The sequence below is a fragment of the Danio rerio genome, chromosome 7 (assembly GCF_052040795.2).
Source record: "Danio rerio strain M-AB ecotype USA chromosome 7, GRCz13ab, whole genome shotgun sequence".
Taxonomy (NCBI): Eukaryota; Metazoa; Chordata; class Actinopteri; order Cypriniformes; family Danionidae; genus Danio; species Danio rerio.
In genome coordinates, this window is record NC_141027.1 from 61918726 (window position 1) to 61938905 (window position 20180).

General features: G+C 39.8%; 1 protein-coding gene and 1 long non-coding RNA gene across 9 annotated transcripts; one reads left to right on the forward strand and one right to left on the reverse strand.

The window, feature by feature from the left end:
* The first annotated feature begins 5765 nt into the window (after positions 1 to 5765).
* LOC147836145 (uncharacterized) lies at positions 5766 to 15713 on the forward strand. 8 transcript variants are annotated; one of them, XR_015496356.1, is made up of 9 exons: positions 5766 to 5907; positions 6777 to 6839; positions 7044 to 7111; positions 7317 to 7385; positions 7590 to 7737; positions 7835 to 7992; positions 8145 to 8237; positions 9581 to 10106; positions 15322 to 15713. XR_015496356.1 is itself a non-coding variant. In XM_087261990.1 (9 exons), the coding sequence occupies exons 6-8, from the start codon at positions 7972 to 7974 to the stop codon at positions 9905 to 9907; spliced, it is 441 nt and encodes a 146-aa protein (XP_087118116.1). In that variant the 5' UTR covers positions 5766 to 5907; positions 6777 to 6839; positions 7044 to 7111; positions 7317 to 7385; positions 7590 to 7737; positions 7835 to 7971; the 3' UTR covers positions 9908 to 9911; positions 15541 to 15713. The 8 variants fall into 8 exon arrangements, 2 of the variants coding, with proteins under 2 accessions (XP_087118116.1, XP_087118115.1); XM_087261990.1 differs by having other exon boundaries at positions 9581 to 9911; positions 15541 to 15713; XR_015496355.1 differs by lacking the exon at positions 7044 to 7111.
* On the reverse strand, positions 7138 to 16190 carry LOC147843226 (uncharacterized). The gene is made up of 5 exons (XR_015496357.1): positions 15326 to 16190; positions 8855 to 10110; positions 8725 to 8793; positions 7894 to 8621; positions 7138 to 7655 (listed from the first exon to the last, which is right to left on the reverse strand). It is a non-coding gene; the product is annotated as an uncharacterized LOC147843226 (long non-coding RNA).
* Positions 16191 to 20180: the final 3990 nt, after the last annotated feature.

Here is a 20180-nt window from a genome sequence, read left to right on the forward strand (position 1 = left end):
TTAAAGCAAGTTGCAAGTGAAAATCTGTGTCTCTGACTGAATTTGCATTACTGCTTAATTTGACCTCCCTGCCTGCTGGGAAAAGCTTATTCTGAGCTCTAATTCACCAAGTGATAAAAACAGCTTCAGCCACTAAACAGCATCATTCTTTTTGTTTTAGACAACAATTCATGCAGTGTTAAACATGTTAAAGCAAGTTGCAAGAGAAAATCTGTGTCTCTGACTGAGTTTGCATTACTGTTAATTTGAGCTCTCTGCTGGCTGGGAAAAGTTTATTGTGAGGTCTAATTCACCAAGTGATAAAAACAGCTTAAGCCACTAAACAGCATCATTCTTTATGTTTTAGACAACATTTCATGCAATGTTAAACATGTTAAAGCAAGTTGCAAGTGAAAATCTGTGTCTCTGACTGAGTGTGCATTACTGCTTAATTCGACCTCTCTGCTGGCTGGGAAAAGCTTATTCTGAGGTTTCATACAGCAAGTGATAAAATCAGCTTCAGCCACTAAAAGACCTCATTCTTTTTTTTTTAGACAACATTTCATGCAATGATAAACATGTTAAAGCAAGTTGCAAGTGAAAATCTGTGTCTCTGACATATTTTGCATTATTGCTTAATTTGAGCTCTCTGCTGGCTGGGAAAAGCTTATTCTGAGGTCTCATACAGCTAGGGATAAAAACAGCTTCAGCCACTAAAAGGCTTCATTCTTTTTGTTTTAGACAACATTTCATGCAGTGTTTAACATTTTAAAGCAAGTTGCAAGTGAAAATCTTTGTTTCTGACTGAGTTTGCATTACTGCTTAATTTGACCTTTCTGCTGGCTGTGAAAAGCTTATTCTGAGCTCAAATTCACCAAGTGATAAAAACAGCTTCAGCCACTAAACAGCAACATTCTTTTTGTTTTAGACAACATTTCATGCAGTGTTGAACATGTTAAAGCAAGCTGCAAGTGAAAATCTGTGTCTCTGACTGAGTTTGCATTACTGCTTAATTTGAGCTCCCTGCTCTCTTGGAAAAGCTTATTCTGAGGTATCATACAGCTAGTGATAAAAACAGCCTCAGCCACTAAAAGGCTTCATTCTTTTTGTTTTAGACAACATTTCATGCAGTGTTTAACATTTTAAAGCAAGTTGCAAGTGAAAATCTGTGTCTCTGACTGAGTTTGCATTACTGCTTAATTTGAGCTCTCTGCTGGCTGGGAAAAGCTTATTCTGAGCTCTAATTCACCAAGTGATAAAAACAGCTTCAGCCACTAAAAGGCCTCATTCTTTTTTTTTTTTTAGACAACATTTCATGCAATGTTGAACATGTTAAAGCAAGTTACAAGTGAAAATCTGTATCTCTGACTGAGTTTCCATTACTGCTTAATTTGAGCTCTTTGCTGGCTGGGAAAAGCTTATGCTGAGGTCTCATACAGCTAGTGATAAAAACAGCTTCAGCCACTAAAAAGCTTCATTCTCTTTGTTTTAGACAACATTTCATGCAATCTTAAACATGTTAAAGCAAGTTGCCAGTGAAAATCTGTGTCTCTGACTGAGTTTGCATTACTGCTTAATTTGACCTCTCTGCTGGCTGGGAAAAGCTTATTCTGAGGTCTCATACAGCTAGTGATAAAAACAGCTTCAGCCACTAAAAGGCCTAATTCTTTTTGTTTTAGAAAACATTTCATGCAATGTTAAACATGTTAAAGCAAGTTACAAGTAAAAATCTGTGTCTCTGACTGAGTTTGCATTACTGCTTAATTTAAGCTCTCTGCTGGTTGGGAAAAGCTTATTCTGAGCTCTAATTCACCAAGTGATAAAAACAGCTTCAGCCACTAAACAGCATCATTCTTTTTGTTTTAGACAGCATTTCATGCAGTGTTGAACATGTTAAAGCAAGTTGCAAGTGAAAATCTGTGTCTCTGACTGAGTTTGCATTACTGCTTAATTTGAGCTCTCTGCTGGCTGGGAAAAGCTTATTCTGAGGTCTCATACAGGTAGTGTTAAAACAGCTTCAACCACTAAAAGGCTTCATTCTTTTTGTTTTAGACAACATTTCATGCAATGTTAAACATTTTAAAGCAAGTTGCAAGTGAAAATCTCTGTCTCTGACTGTGTTTGCATTACTGCTTAATTTGACCTTTCTGCTGGCTGGGAAAAGCTTATTCTGAGGTCTCATACAGCTAGTGATAAAAACAGCTTCAGCCACTAAAAGGCTTCATTCTTTTTGTTTTAGAAAACATTTCATGCAATGTTGAACATGTTAAAGCAAGTTGCAAGTGAAAATCTGTGTCTCTGACTGAGTGTGCATTAATGCTTAATTTGAGCTCTTTGCTGGCTGGGAAAAGCTTATTCTGAGCTCTAATTCACCAAGTGATAAAAACAGCTTCAGCCACTAAACAGCATCATTCTTTTTGTTTTAGACAACATTTCATAAAGTGTTGAACATGTTAAAGCAAGCTGCAAGTGAAAATCTGTGTCTCTGACTGAGTTTGCATTACTGCTTAATTTGAGCTCTCTGCTCTCTGGGAAAAGCTTATGCTGAGGTCTCATACAGCTAGTGATAAAAACAGCCTCAGCCACTAAAATGCTTCATTCTTTTTGTTTTAGACAACGTTTCATGCAGTGTTTAACATTTTAAAGCAAGTTGCAAGTGAAAATCTGTGTCTCTGACTGAGTTTGCATTACTGCTTAATTTGACCTCTCTGCTGGCTGGGAAAAGTTTATTCTGAGCTCTAATTCACCAAGTGATAAAAACAGCTTCAGCCACAAGAGAAATTCTGTGTCTCTGACTAAGTTTGCATTACTGCTTAATTTGACCTCTCTGCTTGCTGGGAAAGCTTATTCTGAGGTCTCATACAGCTAGTGATAAAAACAGCTTCAGTTACTAAAAGGCCTTATTCTTTTTGTTTTAGACCGCATTTCATGCAATGTTGAACATGTTAAAGCAGGCTGCAAGTGAAAATCTGTGTCTCTTACTGAGTTTGCATTACTGCTTAATTTGACCTCTCTGCTGGCTGGGAAAAGCTTATTCTGAGGTCTCATACAGCTAGTGATAAAAACAGCTTCAGCCACTAAAAGGCTTCATTCTTTTTGTTTTAGACAACATTTCATGCAATGTTAAACATAGTAAAGCAAGTTGCAAGTGAAACTCTGTGTCTCTGACTGAGTTTGCATTACTGCTTAATTTGACCTCTCTGCTGGCTGGGAAAAACTTATTCTGAGGTCTCATACAGCTAGTGATAAAAACAGCTTCAGCCACTAAAAGGCTTCATTCTTTTTGTTTTAGACAACATTTCATGCAATGTTAAACATGTTAAAGCAAGTTACAAGTAAAAATCTGTGTCTCTGACTGTGTTTGCATTACTGCTTAATTTGAGCTCTCTGCTGGCTGGGAAAAGCTTATTCTGAGCTCTAATATACTAAATGATAAAAACAGCTTCAGCCACTAAACAGCATCAGTCTTTTTGTTTTAGACAGCATTTCATGCAGTGTTGAACATGATAAAGCAAGTTGCAAGTGAAAATCTGTGTCTCTGAGTTTGCATTACTGCTTAATTTGACCTCTCTGCTGGCTGGGAAAAGCTCATTAGGTAAAGCTTTCTTTTACAACCCGCAAAGTACAGTGTAAGTACAGTAAAATTACAGTGTACTTTTCTGTACGTACTGTGTAAGTATAATGAACGTATGTGTAGGTATAAGGGAACAAACCGTAATGCTTGGGTAAAAAGGCGGTAACAACCAGATGTTCATCACGAAAATTACAGCGGAAGTACAGTGAAATAACGGTGTACTTTTCTGTACGTATAGTGTAAGTATAAATAACGTTTAAGTTGGTATAAGGGAACAAACTGTAATGCTTGGGTAATAAGGAGGTAACAACCAGATATTCGGCATGAAAAGTACCGCGTAAGTACAAGGAAATAATGTTGTACTTTTATTTAATTTGCAAAAGAACAAACCATAATGTTTGCGTAATAGGGGAGTAACAATAAGATATTCTTCACGCAAAGAACCGCGTAAGTATATTACGTTTACGATGTACTTTTCTTCAAGTATTGTATACATATAAAGAATTGTGCAAGGATGGTGACAACCTATTGGTACATGCTGATGACAGTACACAGTGGCACAGTAGGTGATGCTGTTTCCTCACATCAAAAAGGTTGCTGGTTCGAGCCTCAGCTGGGTCAGTTTCTGCGTGGAGTTCTCCCTGCATTCGCGTGGGTTTCCTCCGGGTGCTCCAGTTTCCCTCACAGTCCAAAGACATGCAGTATAGGTGAATTGGGTAGACTAAATTGTCCGTAGTGTATGCGTGTGAATGGGTGTGTACAGATGTTTCCCAGAGATGGGTTGCAGCTGGAAGGGCATCCACTGTGTAAAACATACGCTGGATAAGTAGGTGGTTCATTCCACTGTGGCGACCCCAGATTAACAAAAGGAAAAAGCCAAAGAGAAAATGAATGAGTATAGGCAATGATAGACAAGACAATGTTTGATTAAGATGAAGTGTTTTAAAATGCTTTTTTTTTTTTAAATAAAGGTTTTAAAGTAAAGAAGAAATATATTGTGTGTTTGTATATTTATTTTACTGCCTTCAAGATTTTACATTGTAAACTAAAGGGAACAAGGGGGGAACAAATGTTGTATTTACCCTTTAACTACAGGTAAGGGAGGAACAATGCTTCACTTTAATTTACAACGCTCAAATGTGGTATTTACCTTGTAAGTACAGGGAACAAGGGGGTAACAAGGGAGGAACAATGCTTCACTTTAGTTTACAACCCCCAAATGTGGTATTTACCCTGTAAGTACAGGGAACAAGGAGGTAAGAAGAGAGGAACAATGCTTCACTTTAATTTACAACCCTTAAATGTGGTATTTACCCTTTTACTACAGCGAACAAAGAGGGAAGAAGCTGAACTTTAACACACTAGTGTATACTTGAACACTAAGAACAGAGTAAACTACAGCAGCAGTTTTTATTGATTGAAGACCAAATTACTACATTTTTCTATAAAGCATCAGCTATACATTTACTGAAATGCAACAGTTGGCCTCCCTGTGCAAACAGCAGTAAAGATGCAAGCCTGTTTTAATCTGCATTGAAACCTGACGGTAGGCATATGTCATGCAAAGTTGTTTGTTGATAGTAATTTATGGAGACATTAATGGCTTTGGTGAGATTGACGAGTAAACATAAGGTAAGTAGTGTATGGAAATATATTTTATATTGAATTGCAGATTTAAAATACATACAGTATACAATAAGGGTTCATAATTTCACAGGTTGTGAACCTTTTATTTATTAAACACCCCATATAAAACCCAAGCACTGAATAAGAGTACTAATGTACTCATGCAGGTGCATGTACCAATAGGTTGTCACCATCCTATCTGGTTGTTACCCCCTTATTACCCAAGCATTGCAGTGTGGAGAGGTAAGCGTGATCAAACACCCAATCAGGGGGGAGAGCATGCTAGGAGCCCGGCGGCTAATCAGCGGGTCAATCAGAAATGATAAATAACACACTGTAAAAGCAAACATGGTGTTTAATTAAAAATATTAAATTGACCTTAATCAGTTTTTGTCAACCTGCTATTAACACTCACTTTTATTAAGTTACTTGTACTTTGAGGTTGAAAAATCTTACCAGCTCAGTCTACTTGAGCTGGATTAATTTAGAAAAAGTAAGTTTATGACACTGTGGGCATGCGCAGATCAATCAATCATCCCCAACCAATCAAGCTGCTTCGTAGGCGGGTCTTGACGTGGCGGGATTCGTAATTTTGCAAACGGTATGTCACCGCAACTGACCGACCAGATGAAGCTGGATATCATTGAGCTGGACCTAAACATCGCTTTAACGGCAGTTGTGATTATTGTCAGCGTAACAGCGATTCTTGTGCTTGGCACACTCATTTGGTGAGTAAATATTTTAATTTACCCTTGCGCAGATCGTTTTGTTTCTGTGTCAGCGCCAGTGTTTTGTGCCTGCTAGTAATGATGTGTGTAGTAATGTCGGCTAACGCTAGCTAACTATATTATGGACATAACGTGGCTGTATTTTGATGAAACTTGGTCAATACTTTATTATTTTCAAGACTTTTGTCACGTTAAAATTGAGGAAAAACTTTAGTGTAGCAGTAACGTTAACTGTCGCTCGCGCCCACCTGCCATGTCAGTAACATTGTCATCGAGTACTGACTAGCAGCTAGCATGATGATGACAGACTGATCCCGGCGGTTTGGGAGTTTCCTGAGTTTTATAACTGTTGTTTGTAAGCTCAGGCAGAACATCAGAACAAGTCTGGATGTATAATTTTTTTTAAATAGTATGTAAAGACTATGCTAATTTTAGCTACCAACAATAAAAGTCTGTGCTTATCAAAAACAGGATTAACGTTACCACTCTGTGTCGACATATGATTGGGGATATCACCACAGTCAACTAACTTAATGTTATTTTATTTAACACTTCGCACTTCATAGTCAATATTCGTAGCTGTGCTGTTTCCATGTTTACCATAGTACCCACTACCCAGATCAGTCTTGGTTCGCTACAGACAAAAGTGTTTACCTGTCTGGAAAGATCTTTACACTCAGTTTATCATAGTCTGCTATGATAGGGACCATATTTGCTGGCATACTCAGTGGCTTACATTATTCTTTAAGGTCATCTTGTACATAATATGTTCATTTTAATACTGGGAGCTGTCATTGTGGGTTATAGGCCTATGTTACAGCTTTCACATGTACTTGGTTGTGCTAAATTGTTGTATTTTTATTTAACAGTTTCCTTCCAGGCACAAGCAGATGGTGATCAATCCACACATTCCATAATCCCAGCAATAAAAGGTATTTTCAACTAATAACTGTATTATTATTGCATGCTAAAGTAAAAGTTATGCTTACATCAGAGCAATTGGATTACAACAAAAGCTAAGAAAATCTTGTGTTGAAATTATTTCATTATAGTATATTTCATCATACATAATATTTTATGCATATTTTGAATTTCAAATATTTGATGTAATTAGTATTTCTGGACTGTCTCTATAGATACTGTGGGTTCGATTTATAGTCCATCATACCCAGGACTACAGTTCCCTTGATGTCTAACCACATAAGCGAGTCATTTACCATTTACTTTTTTTACTGCTGTGTTCACTTGTCTTAAAGAAGTTCATTGATTAAAAGCTTGATAATTAGATTTTTGCAAGGATTTAGTTTTTCCTATAGCTCTGGTATTTCAAATCTGATACTGCATTTAAGTGTTTTTGTCTTTTTATGTTGCTAGGTTTGATGCCAAAATTATCTTTTCTTTCTTTTCAGATTTTCAAACAGTTATCAAAATGGACCAGAGGTTGTTACTGAGAGCCATCATCGCTGAAGATGATATAAGTAAGTTGACTTTAATTAAGAGACCACAGTCCATTGAAGAATTCAAAGTGCAACTGGTGGATAAACTGTCACTGCAGTATGACTTTAAACTGCAGTATGAAGATCAAGACTCCAATAATGCCCTCTGCAATTTGACTGAAATAACTGATTTACCTGAAAGAGCTACAGTCAAAATTATCCCTCTTGTGACTCTCCATTTAACAGCATTGTCATCACCCACCGCAACATTAGACACTGAGGGCAGCACAGCAGACACTGAGATCCTGTTGCCTGTAGGAGCATCACCATCGCTAAGACAACAGTGGCCAGAGTTCTTTGACATACCCAATTAGCACATATCATAGAGAGACAGGTAAGCAATTTTTGTTCTCAACCAATAAAATAATGCAAATAAACATAAATTCAAGGTGTGTGACTAGAAATCCAAACACTCCTCTCTACTTTTTCAGGTGTTTGCTGAGTTTAATAGAATCGCCAGTAAGAATCTTGAGGGAGACTTCTTTGAGGCTCTGGACCAGTATGCCCCACGTTTCATTGAACTTTTCAAAACAAGAAGGGAACTGTTGGCCAGAAACTCAGGGAGCTGATGCAGCACATGAGCTGGATGGTAAGTAGGTTTATTTTGCTTTTGATCTGTGTGATAGTTCATCAATCAAGTTCTAAATGAGACCATCCAGACCAACCTATTTTATTTCCTGTCTGCTTGTGCCTTGCAAATTACTCTGTTAACTGGTCTTTTCTCTCTCTGTGTATCATTAGACACCAGACGTCACAGTACTTCGCTCTGTTGTCCTCAAAGGCATTCCCATTTTACTCGGTGATGACTCCAGTGAATTCTACAAGACCTGCTCTGTAAGTACTTGCACATAAGAAAAAGTTTGGTCTTGTAGAACACTTAGAATTGAAGACAAGGAGACTTGGTTCTTTCTTCAACAGGATTCTTTATTGAGAACATGAGCTGCTGCAGTCAATTCTGATCAAGGCACAACAAAAGGGTTAAATATATCATATAATTTTATTGACAAGTACACATTTCCATTGCCAACACTTGTCAGATAACTTAAGGACATTGCTATTGCTACAGTTTCTATGACTGCTCCACAGATTTCTTGTTGCAAATTTTACACACACACACACACACACACACACACACACACACACACACACACACACACACACACACACACACACACACACACACACCAACCTGGAGGTGGACACACACACACAAACTTACTGACACGCTCACACACACTCACACATTCAAAAAGACTCACACACACAGATTCAAACACAGACACACACTCACACACACTCAAACACAGAATAAGACAAACACACACACTTAAACACAGGCTCACACACACTCACACATTCAAAAAGACTCACTCACAGGTTCAAACGCAGACTCAGACACACACACACACACACACACACACACACACACACACACACACACACACACACACACACACACACACACTTTACCAAAATAAAAGGAATTAAAATGAAAACTAAAATTTACAATTTTAATTTGAGTTGTCACTATTATTGCGTGAGCGTTAATAAAGAGCTTTTGTAAAACTATTTGTAGTTTCTTTTTCACGTTTGGCTTTTCATTTTAATATTGGCTGTCTTGCCTCGAGACTGTAGTGAAAATTAAATGTGAAATCACCAATTTCATTTTATTTTTCAAATTGACATGGATGATGCACTGTCACCATGAGAATGAAATCATTTCATTGTCAATTTTGTCACACATTTTGCATACAGTTTTCTCTAATGAAATCGTTAATCTGGTTTTAATTTTCATTTTAGTCATTTAATTTATTTAAATTTATAGAAAATGTCTTCCATAGATCTTAAACATATTCTTAAATTTGTAATCCTACAGTCTGCATGAACATAAAATTATACCTGCGTTGACAGATGTAATTCTATCTGCTCAATATACAATATACATTTTGTACAGTGATTGATGTATTTTGTAGGTTGAAAAGTCAGTGTCACTCTTTGAGGATGTATAGACCTTTTTAGCTTTAGTTTAACCATAACAAATATATTTTGTTTGCTTTATTGTTACAATCCAGTGTGAAAACATATTTAAAACCATATTCTCTGATAACATTACAACACTAAAAAAGAATGTTTTAGAATAGCATAAATTGCAATGCTGAAGAATGTGTGTCTTTTAGGATACAGAGAGAGACGAGGCCCTAGAATGCATCACTGTTGGTGTGCTGACAGTTGTCAGTGAAGATAGTCCTCACGAGGGTCAAAGCTCAGTGGAACTCCAGCCCATCTCCACTGCCATCATTCTGGAGGGAGGTGTTGTCATGGATCATATTAAAAACTTGCCTCAGGCAGTTTGTCCTTTGTTTGGTCTTACATATGCATTGCATTTGGATTACCCAAAATGCATGGCAAATACACTCAACTTCATTCAGACTGTGATGCTTGGACTGGTAAAGAAAAACCTCCCACCAAAACTGTTAACTCTGAAGAACAGTCTTCTGGGTTAGAACAGTAAAGAGCCGTCGGCTGTCAGATAGCACTTTGTAAGCTTTGCAGCCATTATTGTTCTCCTCTTATCAGAGAAAGTTTGATGCTTTCATGGAACTGTTCTCGCTTATTTACGTTCTCAATGGAAAAAAAAGAATATTCCATTAATGTCTACCATGTTATGCAGGTTTGCTAATGGTGGAAATAGTGCCACGTTGTGTTGCTGTAGTGATGAGTCAGAAGGCATTGAATCCATTTGCAAGCTTTATTAAGAGCACACATACAAACAAACACAAAGGGGCAATCCAGGAGACAGAACGTGGGACAGGCAAAAGTTCAAAGGCAGGCAGATATCTTACTGGTCAGAATAACAGGCTGGAGATCAGGGGCAGGCAGATGTCTTTCGTAATCGTAGAACAAGCACAGGGTCAGAAACACAGATCAGTCCGAAGCAGGGAGTATGGAACGCTCAGAAATGACAGCCAGGCAAATCAAGACTTCGCAACGAACCGGAGCGTGAGTGTGGTATATATACACGAGAGCTGATGAGTTGCACCTGGACCGTAATCAGTGCCAGGTAGCAGGGCTTATGGGATTTTGAGTCCGTGAGTCGAATCAGAATTCTGGCGATGGTTCCCTCTGGTGGTGCACAAGAGGGTTGGCATCGCCCTCATTTACAACAGAACCCCCCTCCTGCGAGCGGCTCCTGAAGCGAGAAGGCACCTGACGCCGGGGTCTACCGCGCTGTCGGGGGGCTGGTTTCTCTGGGAACCTTTGATGAAACTCTTCCGTGAGAGTTGGGTCTAGAATATCTCTAGCATTCACCCAGGACCGTTCCTCTGGACCGTACCCTTCCCAGTCCACCAGATATTGGAGGGCGCCACCCCGACGTCGAGAGTCCAGCACCTCTCGAACGAGGTAAGCTTCCTCGCCCTCGATCATGACAGGTGGAGGGGTCCTGGTTTCCGATTCCTCCTCAACCGCCTCCTCTCGTGGACCACCAGCGGGTTTGAGTAATGACATGTGGAAAGTAGGAGAAATACGATAATGATTAGGCAAGGCTAAGCGAAAAGACACTGGAGTAATCTGGCGTACAATTTTGAATGGCCCTACATACCTGGGACTGAGTTTGCGGCAGGGCAATCTCAGACGAAGGTCTCGTGTCGACAACCACACCCACTGCCCCGGTTGATACGTGGGTCCCTGGCGTCGGTGACGGTTCGCCTGAATCTCTCTCCTCCTGACTGCCCTCATGAGATGTCTGTGAGCCTGGTTCCAGACATCCTCACTCCGCTGCAGCCAATCCGTGACAGCAGGTAACTCAGTGGGTTCTCCGGACCATGGAAACAGGGGTGGTTGGTAGCCAAGAATACATTTGAATGGCGTAATACCCGTGGCTGGCTTTATTAATGAATTTTGTGCATATTCTGCCCACATCAGATAGCGACTCCAGTCGTGCTGTTGCTGATGACAGTAGGAACGTAGAAATCGAATGACTTCTTGATTCATACGTTCAGTTTGGCCGTTGGATTGAGGATGGTACCCTGAGGTGAGACTAACATTAATATTTAGATTTTTACAGAGAGCGGACCATACCCGGGAAGTGAATTGGGATCCCCTGTCTGAGACGATATCATCAGGTAAGCCAAACATTCGAAATACATGATTGCACAGGGCTTCTGCGGTTTCAAAGGCAGAGGGCAGTTTGGGCAACGGTATTAGGCGACAAGCCTTGGAGAAACGATCAACCACCGTGAGAATGACTGTGTTGTTCTGGGAAACAGGGAGATCCGTAATGAAGTCCACCGCTATATGGGACCAGGGCCGTTGCGGAACCGGTAGCGGTTGTAACAGGCCAGCAGGGGTTTGGTGAGATGCCTTCGTGCTTTGGCAAATTTTACATTTCTGAACATAATTAATTACATCCTTCGTGAGGGACGGCCACCAGAAACGGGCTTTGACTAACTCCAAAGTTGCAGTGATGCCTGGATGCCCCGAACTGGGAGTGTCATGAATATGGGTCAGTAATCTGGTACGTATGTTATTGGGTACAAAAATCAGGTGATTCGGACAGTCTACTGGAGGGTTGTTTTCTCGGTTGGCCTCTTGGATCTCGGTAAGTATGTCCCACTGTACTGGAGCCACTAGTAAGTTCGTAGGAATAATGGTTTCATCACTAATTGGGGTTTTATCCTCTGATAGCCTGGATAGTGCATCTGCTTTACTATTTTTACTCCCTGGTCTATAGGTGACAATGAAGTCGAATCTGGTGAAGAACAAAGCCCAACGAGCTTGTCTGGGATTTAGACGTTTGGCTGAGCGAAGATATTCCAGATTCTTGTGGTCAGTTAATATGGTGAATTGCTGACTAGCCCCCTCCAGCCAGTGTCTCCATTCTTCCAGGGCTAATTTCATTGCCAGTAATTCGCGATTTCCCACATCATAGTTTCGTTCTGCGCTGGTCAATTTACGGGAGAAGAAGACACATGGATACATTTTGGATGGTTGACCCTGACGTTGAGATAACACAGCACCGACTCCTGTGTTGGATGCATCCACTTCCACAATGAAAGGTAGGTCTGGATTGGGATGACGGAGAATAGGAGCTGTGGTGAATTGAGTCTTCAGATCGCTAAATGCTTGGCGTGCTTCAGAGGACCAGGATAGTTTGTGGGAATTTCGTTTGGTCATGGCTGTTAATGGTGCGGCTATTGAACTAAAGCCTCTGATAAACCGTCTATAGAAGTTGGCAAAACCTAGAAATCGCTGCAACTCCTTGAGATTCTGGGGTAACGGCCATCGTTGAACTGCCTGTACCTTCGTATCATCCATGGTAATCCCTTCTGCACTGATGACGTATCCCAAAAAGGCGATCTGTGTCTGTTGAAATTCACACTTCTCTAATTTGGCGTACAGACGATGTTGAATCATGCGTTGCAACACCATACGTACATGTTCAACATGTTCCTTCATCGTGTTTGAATATATGAGGATGTCGTCGATGTAAATGATGACCCAGCGATCCAGCATATCCCGAAAGACATCGTTCATAAAAGATTGGAACACGGATGGACAGTTTGACAGGCCGAAGGGCATTACCGTGTACTCATAGTGCCCCCTAGTGGTGGAAAACGCGGTCTTCCACTCGTCACCAGCACGGATTCTGACAAGGTTATATGCACTGCGAAGATCAAGCTTGGTATAATATCTAGCCTTTCTTAATTGTTCCAGGGCAGGAGGTACGAGGGGTAATGGATAGCGGAATTTTACGGTGATTTCATTGAGCCCTCGGTAATCAATACAGGGACGTAAACTGCCATCTTTCTTCTTTACAAAGAAGAATCCAGCTGAAGCAGGAGATGTAGAAGGTCGGATGAAACCCTTGGCCAATTCCTCGTCGATATATTCAGACATTGCCTTGTGCTCAGGTTGTGACAGAGGGAATATTCGACCCGTTGGAGGACTTGAACCTGGAATTAACTCAATAGCACAATCACTTGGTCGATGTGGGGGAAGTTGAGTAGCTTTTTGTTTGCTAAAAGCTTCATGTAAGTCATGGTACTCAATGGGGATTAGTTCATCAACGAGTTCAGGTAACACATTGGTGGTTCGTAATGGAATTTTGTGAATGGGCTGGATGCACTGTTTCATGCATGACTCACTCCACTGCAATATCTGTCCGTCCCTCCAGGAGATATGAGGATCATGTCGCCTTAACCAGGGCAGTCCCAACACCAGTGGATGATTAACTGAATCAATAATGTAGAATTGCATTTCTTCAATGTGTAGAACACCAACTTGTAACTGTAGCTTATTCGTAATCATACGGATGCGTCCTTCACCCACAGGACGACCGTCTAGTGCTTCCACTGCAAGACAGGAATCATATGAGCTGAGAGATAGTTCGTGACATAAAGCAAATTTCTTAGATATAAAGTTTCCGGCAGATCCAGAGTCGACAAGAGCCGTAGTATTAATCATTCTTTTATCAAATTTAATAATCACAGGAATCAGTACACTGAAAAGTGCAGGAACATGGGAAGGACTCACCGATTGAACTGGTGTCTGAGGTCGTACGCTGCAGGTGGATTTCCTGTGCCCTGATTGACCGCAGTACAGGCATAGATGATTTTGCAATCGATGCATTCTTTCTTCATGGGTGAGACGGGTGAAACCCAGTTGCATGGGTTCATCAGGGGGCGTGTCACTTGAAACATGGAGCTGTGTGCGAGGATTTCTACGGCTGCGAATCAGATGATCAAGACGGATGGTAAGTTCAATGAGTTCGTTCAATTTCTTTCCTTCGTCACGGCAAGCCAATTCAGATTGTAGATTGGTATTCAGACCCCGTCTGAATAGTGTCTTCAGTGTATCCTCAACCCAGTTAGTTTGAGCGGCGAGAGTGCGAAATGACAGGGCGTATTCTGCAGCTGTGTTACGCCCCTGTGTAAGAGAAAGTAACTGCTCACCGGGGCTTCTCCCATCTGCTGGGTGCTCGAACACTTCCCGAAATTGCTTGAGAAAAGTTTCAAATGTGGGATAGTTACATTCCTCCTCCTTCCATATCGCTGTAGCCCATTCCAGCGCTTTCCCCGTTAACAGGTTGCATACAAAAGCCACCCGACTAGAATCAGTGGGATATAATGCAGGTTGTTGGTTAACAAATAGTTTGCATTGCAATAAGAAGCCTTTGCAGCGAGAAGGTGACCCATCAAACTTTTCAGGAAAAGCTAATCGGGGACTTACGGTAGCCGGAGCATTGGAGACATGCGTTGGTTGAGAAGCTGTCATGGTAGCAGGCGGGGTAACTGCAGGATTCGGATGACGGAGTTGCTGCATAGCTCTCACCAGTTCCTCCGTGAGAGAAGTTAGATGGGTGAGTTGTTGATGATGAGTGGCTAACTGAGTGGTTAGAGCGGAAAGTTCAGTCGAGACTTGTGCTAAAGCTGCTGGATTCTGTAGTGGCGAAGTCTTCTGTAGTGATGAGTCAGAAGGCATTGAATCCATTTGCAAGCTTTATTAAGAGCACACATACAAACAAACACAAAGGGGCAATCCAGGAGACAGAACGTGGGACAGGCAAAAGTTCAAAGGCAGGCAGATATCTTACTGGTCAGAATAACAGGCTGGAGATCAGGGGCAGGCAGATGTCTTTCGTAATCGTAGAACAAGCACAGGGTCAGAAACACAGATCAGTCCGAAGCAGGGAGTATGGAATGCTCAGAAATGACAGCCAGGCAAATCAAGACTTCGCAACGAACCGGAGCGTGAGTGTGGTATATATACACGAGAGCTGATGAGTTGCACCTGGACCGTAATCAGTGCCAGGTAGCAGGGCTTATGGGATTTTGAGTCCGTGAGTCGAATCAGAATTCTGGCGATGGTTCCCTCTGGTGGTGCACAAGAGGGTTGGCATCGCCCTCATTTACAACAGTTGCAATGAGTTGTTAGTTGTTATTAGATGATAATGTCAGAAAATAACCTAGCAAGGTTATCCTGTTTACATTTGTGTTTTGGGAAAACTTTTAATGATGTTTTTATTTGTGTTGGTTTAATCTTTGGACTGCTCACTTTGGGACACAAAAGTATTTGTTGTACTTTCGGTTTTGATCAGAAATGCACTGATTTTGCATGCACTGAAGTCGTCCTGTAGTTACCTGTTTAATATTGGGAGACATGCATACAATTAGCTCACAGAAATGTTTTTATTTTTTATTTTTTTCCTTGTCATTTTATACAGTTAAATCAAACCACAACTTTGTTGTTTAGCTGCTGTTTTGTACTTGAATGTGCATTGAATAAATTTTGTAATGGAGCTGAATCAAACCAGTGAGTGTTCTTTTAAATTATATGTCTGTGTTGTGTTTGCCTTTATCACATAGTAACAGCAAAAATAGATAAATGGGGAAGAGAAAAGGTCACATGTTTCAGCTGCCCAGGTTTGGGTCCAAGAAGGACCCATTAAAGGAAATTGGTTTCTTTAATTTAAGTGAACTTAAAAAATGAGTGAGCAGAACTGACAGTGTTAAGTTGTAGGTATTTAGTAATTCTAAGTGGGGTTAAATTTATATCAAGCAATCAACACAAAATGAAAAAATTAAGTTAACACTAAGTATGGCTATTAAGTTACATGAACATAAAAAAAACGTGTTAATGGTACTACTTGATATAGTACTGCACACTTGAAAAAAAACAAGCTTTTCTAACTCACTAATCTTAAGTTTACTTTGCTTAATAATTTTTTTGAGGCAACGAGTTTGCATACTTTTTTTAAGTAAGGTCAACTAATTACATTTTACAGTGCACCTGTCTTTCTAGTGATTGGGCCGGAGAGACTCCCTTCTTAAGGAGAACGGGAGGAGCAGTCGGGAGAGGAGAGAGCACACACACACAGAAATACAGACACAGTTTGCAAGTGGTGTGCAGAGAAGCAAAATAAAATATATTGCTTACCTGATATCGCCGACCCTGTCTTCTTCTTCCCACACAACAGCGAACTATACTACATACAGTTTGTTCCCTTATACCAACGTAAACGTTATTTATACTTACACTATACGTACAGAAAAGTACACCGTTATTTCACTGTACTTACGCGGTAATTTTCGTGATGAATATCTGGTTGTTACCCCCGTTTTTACCCAAGCATTACAGTTTGTTCCCTTATACCTACATTCAATATACTTACACGGTACGTTCAGAAAAGTACACTGTAATTTTACTGTACTTACACGGTACTTTGCGGGTTGTAAAAGAAAGCGTTACCTAAAACTACACATAATTTCCTGTAAGGGTTGTGTTTAGAGATTGGATTTGGGGCTAGAGCAACCGAAAGTACAGTCTTTAGAGTATAAAAACAATTGTAACCTATGTAATGTCCCCACAATTCACAAAAATGTGTGTGAGAGAGAGAGAGACAGAAAGAGAGAACTGTGTGTGTGAAAGTGTATGAATGTGTGAGAGTGGGGAGAGAGTGTACATTTAGGTGTGTGCAGGGCAGTGTACGTGTGTGTATGTGTGTGTGAGAGAGATTTTCTGGTAAAAGGGCCTGACGATGTGAGTTCTTGTACCATAGAAACTATTTACAGAGAAAAACAGTATCGTAAGTCCTGTTTCTTTTCGTTCTGCTTAATCAAGTGCCCACAAAAAGATATTTAAAATAAACAAAAAAATTTGTGTATTTTGACTGCTGTCTTTAATAACTACATTACACAATACTTGTACTTTTACTTTCAGTAATTGAGTAGTACATTTTTAAATAAACTACTTGCAATACTTAAGTACTAAAAATGTTGAATACTTTTGTTCTTCCACTTAAATATGGTGCTTAAAGAGCACTTCTACTTCTACTCAAGTCACTTTTTGTACTTTGTGTGTGTGTGTGTGTGTGTGTGTGTGTGTGTGTGTGTGTGTGTGTGTGTGTGTGTGTGTGTGTGTGTGTGTGTGTGTGTGTGTGTGTGTGTGTGTGTGTGTGTGTAAAGAAGTCCACAGCAGCATCCTGGAAATGCTGTTGTGCAGGGGTGCCCAACAGGAGGGCTGGTGTCCTGAAGAATTTAGAGTCTACTTCAACTAAACTCTGCAAGACAGCAGCAGTTCTGGACTGAGTTTGGGCACTCCTGTTCTCCTGTAGTGCAGTGAATAAGACCCTGCATCAATCCACCTGCCCTTGTGTCCTCATCTGGGCCAGATGTTGCTGTGGTCTCTTCATCGTCCATATCTCGGGCATGGACTGCCATGTATCCCCATCCTTTTTCAGTCTGACTTCAGCAATGAGGGATGTGATGATGGTAAAGTCCCTCTGATCATCTGCAGAACTGGCCCAGCTGTGTGGAGATACAGCAAAACATGGGCTTCTATCTGTAATACATCTGTTAGAATAAAGTTTGGTTTTATGTGTTGTTGACTTGTATTTATTTGTCATGGTTACTCATATTCGTTCTTGTAATAATAGATTAAGGTTTCTGTTTGTTTACAGTAAATAATGATAATACTTGAATAATGTATGCATTTCTATTGTTTAACAGAAATGTAAGAAAATAAGATATCGTCTAGTGACTATTCATGTAGATTTACTTAGTTAAATGACCACATTTATCCTTATTGAAAGTGTTGGGGTGAGCTAGCAATGCATTATTGGCTTAAATGTTTATTATTTTTTTTAGAGTGTAAAATTAATCATAAAAAACATTGTAGCATTGGTTATTAAGGTAAAGTTCGTTTTATATTTGCACACTTAAACATTTTAATGGTCCCTATATTGTTTACCATAGTACTTCAAATATTTGGTCTGAATGACTTCAAAACAAGTTAATTTACTGAGAACAGTGCTGTCATTTGATAGTCATTGGCTGCTAATATGATTTCCCTACATAGAATTTTAAAATAATATTTTTCTGAAATTATATTATAAAGGAGAAAGTCAGAATGTGCACCTATAAAACCAACTTCACCGCAATGCATTGGAGGCACCTTGTTCTGCTATTTTACAAAAATAAATATAGCCTATAAACTAAATTGTTTAATTTACAGGGTCGTATTATTTGAAAAGACTAAATAGCGAACTTGACATTAGGGTAAGCTACTTTTCGTAAAACAAGAATTGCTATCCTGGTGTGACAAGGGAATATGGGGGGAGACAAGAGGAACTAAAAAAAACTCAGATTTTAACAAATCATCCACATATAGCAAATCCGTCTACACCACCTGAGAAATGTTCTCCCAGGAAATAGAAACTGGCTCAAACATTACTATTAGGCCACACAGGTTCAGTTCTCATATGAATAGGCAAGAGACGTAGGCAGATTAAATTAGATTGTGGCAGATTAAATTAGTCACATATTATTCTCTGAACATTCTGCCAGCACCACCCTCCAACGTAACTGCAGTAAATCAAAAATAAAAGACATTTACAGAAACAATAAGTTATTACAAAGTAAATATCAAAATTAAATTAACCGGAGAAATAAATTGGATAAACTAACTTACAGGGCTGAGGTCACACATAGGAGGGATCCACACACACACACACACACACACACACACACACACACACACACACACACACACACACACACACACACACACACACACACACACACACTCCCTAAGAAACCTAACAATAGCCCTAACTGCCCAGTTGATGAAAGTTTTCGAAAGATTGGTTTTAAATTATATTAAGAAACTGTTGATTGCTTCTGAGGACAGACTGCAGTTTGCATATAAAACTGGTGTAGGGGTAGATGAAGCAATTATTTATCTTCAACACAAATCTCTATGTCATCTGGAAACATCAGGTAATACTGTTAGGATCACATTTTTTTGATTTCTCAAGTGCATTTAACACTATCCAGCCTGCACTATTAAAGGTAAAATTAGAAAATGCAGGTTTACAAAAAGGTATGGTAAGCTGGTTAACTGACTATATCACTAATAGACCACAGTATGTTAGGATGCATAACTGTGTGTCGCAAGTTATAATGAGCAGTACTAGTATTCCTCAAGGAACAGTTTTAGCTCCATATTTATTTACATTTTATAAATCAGATTTTCAGTACAGCTCCAAAAATTGTCATTTTCAGAAGTTCTCTGATGACTCTGCAACTGTAGGTTATATAAGGAATCATGATGAGAGTGAGTATAGGTTGCTTTTAAAAAGTTTTGCTGACTGGTGTGATATGAATTGTCTTAAATTAAACACTAGTAGGACCAAAGAAATTATTGTTGATTTTCGTAGACATCCATCATGAGTGGTGCCCGTAATTTTACACGAGTCAGAAATTGAGATCGTTTCGTCATATAGGTACCTGGGGGTATATTTGAACAACAAGCTCGATTGGTCTGAAAACACAATCCAAGTGTATAAGAAGGGTCAGAGCCGCATTCATTTATTAAGACGACTGAGGTCCTTTGGTGTGTGTCAGACACTGTTAAAAACTTTTTTATGACTCTGTGGTGTCTACTGTGATTCTGTATGCTGTAACCTGCTGGGGAGGGGGGCTGTTGGAGAAGGAGAAAAACAAATTAAATAAGCTCATAAAAAGGTCAGGTTCTGTTGTGGGGTGTGCACTACCTACCATAGAAGAGATTGCACAGGATCGAATGCTGGACAAATTTGTTAGTATAATGAACTACGATAGACATCCCCTTTTTGATACAGTCCAAGCGTGTGCAAGCTCTTTTAGTACAAGATTAATTCAACCCAGGTGCTACAAAGAAAGATACAGGAAGTCTTTTTTACTAACAGTGATCAGATTGTATAACCAAAGTCATACCAGATGAATTGTGCTGAACTTG